This window comes from Mycteria americana, chromosome Z (assembly GCF_035582795.1).
Source record: "Mycteria americana isolate JAX WOST 10 ecotype Jacksonville Zoo and Gardens chromosome Z, USCA_MyAme_1.0, whole genome shotgun sequence".
Lineage (NCBI taxonomy): Eukaryota > Metazoa > Chordata > Aves > Ciconiiformes > Ciconiidae > Mycteria > Mycteria americana.
Genome location: NC_134396.1, coordinates 45,464,263 through 45,476,029, shown reverse-complemented (window position 1 = coordinate 45,476,029; position 11,767 = coordinate 45,464,263). Strand labels below are relative to the sequence as shown.

Below are 11,767 nucleotides of genomic sequence, written 5' to 3'. Positions count from 1 at the left end.
AACATTGATGGGTGATGGGTGTTCCAGCGATTAAAAAAACAGTAAGCCAAAACATCTTTTAAATATTGACTGAAATATCGTATTACGTTAAATTCTCCTGGCATTCTTACAGTGTACAGTAGACGAGATGAACTCATCCATATGTAAAAATGCACATATGTAAAAAGCTCATATTTACTTTCTCTTCCCAAATTCATTAAAAAATACAACCGAAGTTGAATCTTTCCAGCCTTTGGCAGTAAACAACAAAATCAAGGCTGATTTAGAGCAGGAGGTTAGATCCTTCCCTTCTCTGCAGTACGTAGGAAAGAGGAAACGGCAGGAATTTGGAAGGCAGCAGCCTCAGAAACTACAGAAAGGAAATACTTTCTTCTCCTCTCCCGCCACCTCTATTTTTAGGCGGGTTCATAATTAACTGCGGAACTCCTTGCCACAAGGTCTCTCTGAAGCCAGAAGCTCAGGAAAGCACCAAAGAGGATCAAATATTTATTGAGTAAGTGGAATCTGTACAGCTACAGCATAAAATAAACAGAGGTTGGAAAGGCATCTGTGCTCCTCAAGCTTCTGAGCTTGAACAAACCTGTAATCACCAGGGCTCGGAAGGGAGTTTTCCAGGGAGAGCGAGGTGGGATCACCCCAGAGATGCCCATCGCGGGGCTACTTGTGCCTTACAGTTACATTTATGGCCAGTGGCTGAGGCAGAATAGAGGTGGCCGGACAAAACCGGCCGCCGCTCTGCCTTGTGCTCCCCTGCTCCTCCACAGCAGAGGTAAAGGAAACCCGGTTGCCCCAACCATAACAAGTTGGTCTCTTTGCATGTGAAGCCTTGCCAGTAAGTTGTACGTTGTGAGCATGGGAACTTTGTCAAAGCAAATGCTGGTTAGAAGGTGTTTACAGAAGGAAGGTAGTCAAACATCTTGTACAGGTGACAGCAGCATTATAATATTCTCTAAGGCTGAAGAGAGCATGAACAGTTACTGGGGAGGCAGGAAGGCTGAAAGCAGTGAAATATTTTGCTTTCCACTGGAAAGCGTTTTGATATTTTGAAACACAAATAATAATCTGTTGCGCGGCCAACAAATTCGGCCATCCCTTGTCAGGCAGGGGAGCCTGTTGCTGAAATAGTGTGATGCGGGAACTGAGACAGGACAGCCAAACCTAGTACATCCCAGCACAAAGACAAACGCATCCCTTTGGGGAGCCTCCTTGAGTAGCCAACAGCATCATTGACTCAGTATGTTTGGAGACTAAACACAGAATAAAATCTTGTCCAGAGCTTAGAAAGTAAATTCCAACACGCTTCAGTAATCACCGTCAATGTTGCCCCTAGTAGTTTATCAACATATTAACGCACAATTTTCATTTTTATCAGAAAAGAGGAACATAACAATGATGGACGCTAAGCCCCCAGGAGATCCCTCATGCTGGAAGACTCCAGCTGAGATCTGGACATCAAATGGCACTGATGCCGTGGCACCCTCCCAGAGGCCTGATGTGCAAATCAAACTCACGCAGGAACCTCGAGAAACATTTTCTCGTACGTGTGAGCAAAGCCCTCTCTGCAGTATTTCTACATGGTAGGAAGCACATGGTGGACTCAGGGAGGCCAGTGGCAAAAGCCTGGGAAGGCAAGTTTTTCCACGTGGCCACTGCAAGCCCACTTCCCCAGGCCAGCAAAATCAGATAGCCTTCCTACGCCGCTCCTGCCAACCGTGAAGGCATCGACACTTGGGCAGGCACAAATAGACACTGAACACCATCGAGGGTGCTCCCAGTAAATAAACCCCTGAGTGCTGGTGGTGCAACGTTGCCTGTCAGAGCATTTCGAACTGCTGTGGCAGTGGGGGAAATAATTCTGAATAACAGCAGGATATCTGTTTCTAAAATTAAGGGTCTTCAGCCAACCAATACAGGGAAGCTGTATCATTTTGTTGAATAAAGCCTGGAAGTTTAATAGCGGAGAACTTGAATGGCAAGATTTAAGCAAGCCTTAGCTTGTGCTTGATAAACAAGCGCGCTGTACCCAAAGCAAAACCATGCAAAACTTTTCAGAGCTGCAGCAAGATGGCTGCGGTGATAGCAGCACATGATTACCCTTCTGCTCACCCAAGCTTCAGAGTGAAAGGAGCTTGGCATGTTCCCTAAAACTTCTTGTTAAATAAGCATGTCACAAGGCTGACCTCAAGCTGACCAGGTCCATGTGAAAATCACCATCTCAGTTACAAAAGGAGTCACAGCTCCAAGAGTCCGGAAAGCATCACCGAAGGGAAAAGGTCCGGCTGCCTAATACCTCTTGTGAGCAGCTATTAAGGCCACTCGTCTTCTGTAAAACTCTGGGCACACATGCTCTAAGTATAGAATAAACATTAGTAACGCACAAGCCACTTTTTCCCTTCCTGTCTTTCACACCATTAAGGTTCTAGCCTTGAGGGCTCACAGGTAAGCATCCAAAGGTGAAAAGGAGACTAACAGATACCTATATGCAGACAGGGTGGAGAACAAGGCTGCGGAAACACCACCACCACCCACTTCCATGCCGCAGAGGCGACTTCTGCACTTGGTTGCAATGCCCTCAGCAGTAATAAAAACGTCCCCCGGTAAGTCACAGCAGGAGCGAAGGGCAGATGAAATGTGAGTCATCCAGGTGTAGAGCAGACAGGGGAATGTGGGTGTGTTACCCTGTGGCTCCAAGCCAACGTGACCTCAATTAAATTTCAGTGAATGATGGGCCTTCCCCTCTTCTATGTACATACTCATCTCCTTGGTCTTCAAAGATATATCCATTGGGCCTACAGACAGCTATTTAATACGGGGAGCTCTCCTGGCAAGCACGAGTCCCCGTGCAGTGGCGGTGGTGGCAGTGGTGTTCCTCTTCCTCTCCATGCGAGTTTTGCTCGCCATGCCTTGCGTTTACTTCCTCCAACCGGCACTCCTACCGCATCCAGACCCTTGCCGGAGCCCTACAGCGTAACTACTGGTCTGTCCGTCCACATTTGCACATTTGCTGCCTTAGAGCATACAACCCAATCGCGCTCAGGAAGGAGGAAAGCCCAGGGAGTAACACGGTTTGCAACTGGGTATATTTGGACATTCTTGCACTCAAATGCCCTTAAAGTGTTTGCCAGGGACTTCAGTGGAAGCAGGCTAGCTCTAACGTCGAGCACACTCCCATAGGAAACCTGTGTAAACTAATTCTGTTGAACCGTTAGCACTCGGGGTGATTAACCGCAGGAGTCTCTGATCTCCCCTTATTAAAGAGAAGGAGAATGAAATTCACTGATTCATATCAGCTTAATATAAATCCTTGTGAGACTCGCAGCTGACTTCAGCAGTAGCAGGATCTGGTAACCTCCATGCAGAAGAGCGACTCTCTTGCTAGTACACCTTCATGTGACAGGGGAAAGCTGAAGGCGTTTGTACTGGGTTACAATCAACGACCAAGTCTGAGCTGTGCAAACTTCCAGCCTGTGGCGTGCAGCAGACAAGTGCACAGAAGCGCTGCGGCTCTGAGAAGATTTTTTATTCCGATGCCACTTTTGAATACTTGGCACTTGGCAGGCAGACATGTGCCATCTTGTTTTAAACAGCTCCATCTTCACATTAAGTGTGCTCGAGAGAGATTTGGGCTAGGGGTGAGCAGGATTAAGGATGGCTGCAGTTTTGACTGCAGAGATCATTCTCTGCCACGAGAGGTTTTTCCCTTCAGTAGCTAATATAGTGCTCTGGGGCAGCTGTGGAGGTGCTCACCCCACATCAGAGAGGCCACCCCTAATAGCCTCAAACCCTTGCCCCAGCCTGAGCAAAGTAGCACATGAATATAGCTTTAGTAACACTAAACAAATCTTGTTTTTCAAGACACCCTTACAAGATTGCTTGGTGTTTTACATATGTTTTACGAGATACGCTTTTTTGATAGATGCGTTGTTCCACTGCATCCGTGTACAATCTTGCACCTAAGTGCAACTCCAGGACGCTAGACACAATGAAACAGGTGGTGAACACAGCGTGCTGTTTCTAGCTCTTCCTAACTTACCAGAGCACAACTGGTGCAACTGCTCATTTCAGTATTTCCCCCCGAGACCTCCTTAAGAACAAGGACTGCCTCTCATGGGCTGCATGCTGTACGGCAAAAATCGAGTGTTGGCTCCTGTCCCAAAAGTATAGGAGTAGCATTTTGGAAATGGTTAAAGGAACAGCAGCATTTCTTTTTAAATACCAAGCTACAACCGTGCCCGTTTAGGTCTGGAAAGAAAGTCATACATGAGGACAGCTTGGTTAGGGTCAGGAGAAAAAGAAAAGTAAAAAAAAAAAAAAAAAATCAAGTGGGAGATGAGAACAAAGCCCCGTTTCAAGAATGCCATTGTTCATGCAACTATAAACCTAAGGTCTATAAAACCATCAAGCAGAAACTGAAGTTGGCTGAAGCAGATAATGCATTACTAAATGCTAGAGCATCTTATAAAATTCTTAAGGCTGCATATAATGACAGAACACTTGAAAAGCAAAAGAAACAAGTTTCTCCAGTGAAATCTTCAGGTTTCAGTGCTTATGGATGTGTTAGGATGTAGACCTTGCACAGATGTAAAAGGTTCTGAACGGCAGCTGTACAGGCAGAGGTGATCCTGCGTACTCCAGCATTATTGGGACGGGACAACATGCTTCAGGCACACAGTACGTGCCAGTTGCAACATTGACCTTGGATCTTTCATCCAGAATCCACAGGCAGAGCAACAGAGGTAAAAAATGTCTGGTTTAATTGTAAAAAGTTTTCACATGAAAAAAGCTTTAGATAAAGGATGACTCATAACTTTAATTTAGCTTTAAATACTTGCTATTTGCAAACCAAACAAGACATTCCCTACTCCCCATGTTACCTATAAACCAAACCAACAAAGATAGCTTTCAGTTGAACAAAGCATGCCTAGGAGATAAGGGGTGAGAAATATTTTCTGCATCATTATGTTACCTACATGGACTCAGAAAGAAATGGCACCAGTCAGCACACAAAGAACACATCAAAATGTGCAATTTAATAGCATTCCTAAGGCACATTTGGGAACAAAAAGTTGATACTGCCACTCTTGTGTTAACTACTGCAAAAATATGAATGGCTCTTGCCTGTAATTTGTTTTCCATACTCAGCTTTATTGAACATTACATATATCCAAATTCCTAGCTGACTGACATTTTAAACCAGTGGAATACGAATAATTTCTTTCTTCTCTTTACAAAGAGTAGTGAGAAAAACAGGTCCTATTCATCAAGCATTCATGTTGAAATCATCTTATTGCTACACATTTGTAAAGAAACTAGAGCAATGAGGTCCCTAAGGACAACTACAACAAAAATGGTAACGACCTGAAGCATGCAGCAGGCTGACTGCACTTAACTGCAGCAGAGCAAGTGCAATTGAAGGTACACCAGGGACCTTACAGCAACACATCTTGAATGTACAGCCATATGGTTTGTAGCCTCCACATGGTCCGTCTTCCCAAGTTATGTATGCATACCAGGATTCCTACAGAATTTTTGGCTCTTCAGATACTGCCAAATTACTGAATTCCCAGGACAGAGCAGGCTTCAAAAGAAACTCAATGTAGTTTATTGTTAAAAGGTGTTTTATGCACACATGCTTTATTCCTTGAGTCAAGTTTATTCTTTGTGACATTACTCAGTTGATTTTCCTTCATTCACATGAAAGTGGTTACACCAGCTTATCTAAGAAACCCAAGAAAATGAAGCTAGAAATTTTTCATGCTGAAAAGACCACTACAAAAAAATTTCTAGAATTTCTTATCTTTGAATATGCAAAGTGTAATGTCCCCAACAGATTTATTTCCTCTAACAAATAATTCAAACTGAGTTACCTTAAAAATGGTAAATTACAGTTTCATCATGCAGGTGAGATAAGTGGCAATTCGATGTTCAGAGCAAAAATTTTCAGTACACCTTTCTCCCTAAAAAGATGTGTTACATCAGCACTGCACTTAGACAATCCTATCTTTCAGAGTCTTGAGACTACAAGCCTTCGCTGCCACCCCCCCCTTGCCTTGGGAAACTCAACCACTAACAAACACCTAATAAACTTTTTTTGGACATACCCTTGCACAGAAGAAAATTAGAGCAGCCATTCAGATAAAATATTATAGGTTTATTTAAAACTTATTTTCCACTTGAATATGCAAAATACAAATTCCAACAAAATGTTCATTTTCGCTTTGTAGTTTACAAATATACAAAATAGAAGTTTGCTTAAATTTATATTACATATTTATTATGTAAAGAACTATATAGAAAACATTTGTTCTGCTTAAGGCATATTTGGGAATAAACCATTGTACAAACTATTGCACATCGAAACCACAGTGCATTACAGACTGTCTGCATAAAGTTATTTTCTTTAAAAAAAGATAAACCAGGATTATTTACCTGATTTAGGTCATAATCGGCAATCGGAAGACAAAAATATTTCCTTGTCAGATATGCAGCAGTTTGAGAACTTTGGCTTCCTGTTTTTGGTACCTCTAGAACCAACAGTCACTAAGCACCATGAAATAGGCTTTTAAAATATAATTCTGTACCTGAATTTTTCCTCCTCTTTTAACATTGTAATGGCTTTTAGAAGGAAAAAAAAAGGAAAGTACAAGATGACATTTACATCTAATATTGCATTGAAAGAAAATTAAGGGAATGTCATTTCCCTGTGTAATATCCCCACCCTCCGAACTACACACAGTCTGTTTAACCCTGATATCCGTGACTTCCAGTCACTCCTTGGCATTTTGTAGTCCGGAAATAATTCAAGTTGGATTTACAAATGGAATGATAGAAGATCCAGTCATTGACCCCAATGTTTTTGGTTCTCTTTTCTTTTAAATGTATATATATAAAAAAAGTTGCAATGTCTGTATGCAATTATCCCTCTTTTCCACTCTTTGGAAGACTTCACCTTGATTATCTGTAGTGCTTAAACGGTGTTCTCCCCATCTCGCGGAAGACAGTCCTTGTGCTGTAAATACTGAATCTCTACGGCAGCTGGGGAAAGATCCACTGCTTCCAATTAAAAGTGCCTCTTCATGTGTAAGGCGAGGTGGTCCGACCTGGAAAACGCTCTGTCACACCGCTGGCACTGGAAAGGGCGGTGGCCTGTGTGTTTTCGGTAGTGACGAGTAAGTTCATCGGATCGGGCAAACTTCCATCCGCAGCCTTCCCAGTCACAGTGATAAGGTTTCTCACCTTTAAAAGAACACAAAACAAAACGTGTCAGGTTTTTTTCGTGGCTACCACTTCTAACACCTTTCTTTCAAGAAGCACTGACACACGTTGTCCTGCATAAGAAAAAGGGCAATGTCAAAGAAAATGCAACAAGCTTCTTGAAGCAGTTGCAAGCAAACTACAAAGACTAACAGAGTTAAGACTGTCTTTTCAAGATGTACAGGTACTATAAAATGTTGGCGTCACTGAAGTTTTTGCTAAAATGCTCATTTCCACCGTTTCTTGCACACAAGGCTTCAGAGTACACAAGTGCAGATAATAATAGAGTGTATTTTTGCCAGCTAATGTTATACAATAAAACAGCAACCAGAAATAGCTCAGCAGACTTAATGTATTTAGATAATTGTAGGTCTCACGAATTAAAAAACAGCTGGAAACTGTTTTCATTAGCTCAGCCTGATTAAGAACTCAATCTTACCGTCTTCACTACAACAAAACCACTGTTGACAGCAAGACGAGTTTCCCTGACAGTTACAAACTCCCACTCCTACACATACTGCAGATGGTGCTGACCAGCTCAGGGCAGATGACAAGTACTGCTCACCTGACCGATTCTGCCCCCCTCCCCCCCCCAACCTGCCATTAGCTGAAGATGTAGCCTAACTACTGCACTACCAGTAGTTTCTCCCTTTCCTGTCTCCTCTTCAGGAGAAAGTTTTGAATCAAGTTCACAATCCAGGGATTTAAATTATGCAAATTCCCAGGTCATTTAATCACTGTTATGGAACGCCTGCACTGGCAAAACCACGCACAATGTACCTGCTTTCACAAGCTCAGTTACTGCAACACCACATTCAGCGGCAAGGTTAAAGTTTGAACTCAGGCTCAGACGCACACTTTAGCAGATTTTATCCGAATTCTAGCAGTGGCCAATCAGCTGTTAAACTCTGCCTCTTTGGTGCTAGTGCAGGGGAAGACATGCTCCCACGCATAGGCGAGGCACCTCGTCAGTGCTGCCGACAGAGCTGAAAGCCCCACTCGCAAGGGGCCCATCACAGTTTCCTCAGAAAGGGAACAGCAGCTTGCAGAGGTGCACAAACTCTTGCACTAGAGCAAGCCGAGACAAGAGGGGTGCGTGTACGAAGCGTTTAACCACGAGCAAAGAAAGCAGTATCTTAGAAAGAGGTCTGCTCCCTTCTCAGAAGTGGGCCTACACCATCTAGAGCAACAAATCCCAGCTGACTTCCAACTACCTGCTAATTAGCTAGCCACATAGCAAAAGAGGAGCAACAAACTTTGCCTTGGCAAGAAACCCACCCGCTCCCACATCTGAGTCATTCTGAACCATTAAGCAAAATGCCGAGCCAATGAGCAAAGGCTGCACAGGACTTCACGTAGCCAAGGGGGGAGGAAAAAAAAGCCAGGAAACCCAGCAGGGAAGGGTTACAACTTGCTACTTTTAGCCCTCCGCCTGTGCTCCCCCCTTTTCACTGTCCGAGGGGCTCAGCCCGTGCCCCTCAGGCCGGGGCATCCCACTGTCCCCGCACTGGGACTAACCTGTGTGGGTCCTCAGATGCGCCTTGAGATGAGAGCTCTTGGTGTAGGTTTTGCCGCAGCCCGCATAGTCGCAGGTGTGCGTGGCCGTCCTTTTCCTAGGCCATGACCGGCGTCCCCTCTTGGGCTTGGTCTCCTCAGGCAGGCAGCTCCCCGGCGGCATCAGCTCTAGAGGCGGACAGGGGGGAGTCAGCACCGCCGCGGCCAGCGCCAAAGCGGGCGCCCCAGCGCGCCCGCCGCCGCAGCACGGGGACTCACCTTGGTACTGGAGCGTGGCGGGCGGCAGCTGCTCGGGCAGGAAGGTGGGGTAACCGGGGGCGGGGGGGTACCCCGGGGGAAGTGGCAGTGGTGGGTGGCTCAGCCCCGGGGCGGTGGGGAGACAGTCTCTGCCGCTCAGCATCTCCTCGGGAGCCAGTGAAGGCGTAGTCCGGGCGGGCAGCGGGCGGCCGAGCGAGAAGTCGTGCTGGGGCGCTCCTCGGGGGCCGCTCCCGTGCGGTGGCGGCGGCGGGGCCAGGGTGCACGGCGGGGCGGCCTCCTGCTTGATTTTGGGGCACATCCGCGGCAGCGGGCTGTAGGAGGCCCCGGGGCCCTCGGTGCCAGGCGGCGGGGCGGCAGCCGGGGGGCCGCTCTTGGGGCTGAGCGCCGGATGGCTGTACTCGCCCACGGCCTTCACCACGAACTTGCCCTGCAGGCTGCCCAGGGGCGGCAGTGCCGCCGGCGCCGGCAGGTACACCGGGTCCAGGTCGGGCCGCATGAGCTCAGCCACGAAGCCTCCCGAGGGGGACACGTCGGTGATGTCGGCCAGGTTGAAGGGGGCGGCGGGGCCGGCAGCGGGGGGCCCGTCGCGGCTGCCGCCGCCGCCGCCGCCGTAGAGGAGGCCGGCGGGCTCGGGCCGGGGCAGCGGGTAGGCGAAGGGCCCGGCGGGGCAGGGGCTGGCGGTGGGGGCCGGGGCGGCGGCGGCGGGGGCCACCACCACGGCGGCGGCGGCGGGCTCCTGGTGCATGAGGGAGTTGGAGAGGATGAAGTCGAAGTCCAGCAGCTCGTTGAACTCCTCAGCGTCGCGGCGGGGCCCCAGGGCGGCGGCGGCCTCCAGCTCCGACGGCGGCGCCTCCACGGGCCGCGCCGCCAGCGCCGGCGGCGGCCGCTTCAGCTGCGACAGCTCCTCCCGCCACCGCTGCGGGGAGACGGGCACGGCTCAGCCCCCGGCCCGCCGCCGCGCCGCGCCCGCCCCGGCCGGCCCCGGCCCCCGCCCCCGCCCCAGCCCCGTCCCGGCCGGCCCGCGCCGCCGCGACGCCGATACTCACGTTGCCGGGGCCCGCGGGCCGCGCCGCTTTCTCGCGGCCCGCGGCGCCCGCCGCGAAGGTGGCGATGGAGGGGAGGAGCGTGCCGCTGAGCGCCATCTCGCACTCGCCGGGGGGCTGCCTGCGGGTGGGGAGAGCACAGCGGCGTCAGCGGCGGCGGGGGCGCGGGAGGGCCGGGCCGGGGGCCGCGCCCGGCACCCACCGCATCCGCGCCGGGGCGTCACGCCGAGCTGCTGCCGCCGCCGTCGTCGTCCCGAGCGCCGCCGAGGAGGAGAGGGAGGAGGGGTGGCACGGGCGCGCCGTCCAGCCGCGGGGAGCCGGCCCAGCGCCGCCGGGGTGCTGCCGCGGGAGCGCCCTTCCTCGGTGCGTTACCGGAGAGGAAGGTGAGCGGGACGCGGGGCGCTAGCGGCGCCGCGGGGAGGCGGCCGCCGCCCGGCAACGCGGCTCCGGCACCGGCAGGGCGGCGGCGCGAGGTGCTTCCCGGGGAGCCGCGGCCATGGGGCAGCCGGGCGGGACGGACGGGGCGCGGTGGTGCCAGTGGGGAGGGAGGGGCCGGGCCGGCCCGCGATCTGCCGCCGCTGCCGCCGCGCCCCGCTCGGCACTGCCGGCCGCCCGCCGCCGCCGCCCTTCTTATAACCTCACCTCGCGCCCGCCCCGCCCACCGTCGCCGGGGCGACGGCGAAAACAAACTGACACGTGGGGAGAGGGGGCGGTGCGCGCTCGCGGGCCGGGAGGCGGGCGAAGAGGGACAGGGGGCTCCCGCCCCGCCCCGCCCCGCGCCGCGCCCCGCCCCGCCCCGCCCCGCCCCGCCCGCGAGCCTCTTGCTGCCGCGCGCGCCGCGTGATGTAGGCGGGGCGCTGACACCAGCGCGCGAGGGGGGGGCAGGTCGGGGATGCCCGCGCGGCGCGGGGGCTCGCGCACCTTCGGCGGCGGCGGCGGCGGCGGCGGTGGGGGAGGGGAGGGAAGGGGAGGGGAGGGGAGGGCGCCGCAGCGGGCACCGCGCGCCGCTCCGCGCGTCCCGCCGGGCGCGCTGCCCGCTCCCTTGGGAACCGCGGTCTCGCGTGGAGCCGGAGCGTATGTGGGGTTCGACACCGGCGCGGACCCTGCCCCCACGGCGCGGCCGGGAGCGCCAGCGGAGCGTGGGGTGCAGTGAAACGGCCCGAGAGCGTGGCGTGGCGTGGCGTGGCGTGGCGTGGCTTCCCTTCCCTTCTCCCTTGCCTTTTTCCTTCCCTTCTCCCTTCCCCTCTCCCTTCCCTTCCCCTCCCCATACAGTGTCTTTTTCTCGGTTCCTAGCGCGCGCTGTACAATGACATGCAATGTGATGTCACGCATTTTTTCCTTTCCAGGTTTTTGCCTTTTTCTTGTCCGTTCCTGTCTTTTTCACATTTTAGCCTTCTTTCTCCGTCCTGCCCTTCTCTCACCCGCGCCCGGCGGCGGGACCCCGGCGGCGGGACCCCTGGCACCCCGCGGTCGGTCCCGGGGGCGGACGGCCGCTCCCTGCCGGGCCTTCCCGTCGCAGGGCGCCTGCCGGTCTGGGGCGGGGGGCGAGCGGCGGCGGGGGCCGGGGCAGGGCGGGGGCTGCCGCTGGGCGCCCCGAGGGACGGGGCGGGTGGCGGGGCAGCACTGCGGTGCGATGCTGGAAATCTTCCGCGAAAAAACGGAGACGGGAGAAAACTAAACGGCGGCCCCGCGGCGGA

The 11,767-nt window shown here is 52.2% G+C and overlaps 1 protein-coding gene across 2 annotated transcripts; it reads right to left on the bottom strand.

Annotated features, from left to right (window-relative positions):
- Positions 1-6,178: 6,178 nt before the first annotated feature.
- KLF4 (KLF transcription factor 4) lies at positions 6,179-10,661 on the bottom strand. 2 transcript variants are annotated; one of them, XM_075527494.1, is made up of 5 exons: positions 10,273-10,661; positions 10,074-10,191; positions 9,028-9,943; positions 8,773-8,937; positions 6,179-7,236 (listed from the first exon to the last, which is right to left on the bottom strand). In XM_075527494.1, the coding sequence occupies exons 1-5, from the start codon at positions 10,275-10,277 to the stop codon at positions 7,061-7,063; spliced, it is 1,380 nt and encodes a 459-aa protein (XP_075383609.1). In that variant the 5' UTR covers positions 10,278-10,661; the 3' UTR covers positions 6,179-7,060. The 2 variants fall into 2 exon arrangements, with proteins under 2 accessions (XP_075383609.1, XP_075383608.1); XM_075527493.1 differs by having other exon boundaries at positions 8,773-9,943.
- Positions 10,662-11,767: the final 1,106 nt, after the last annotated feature.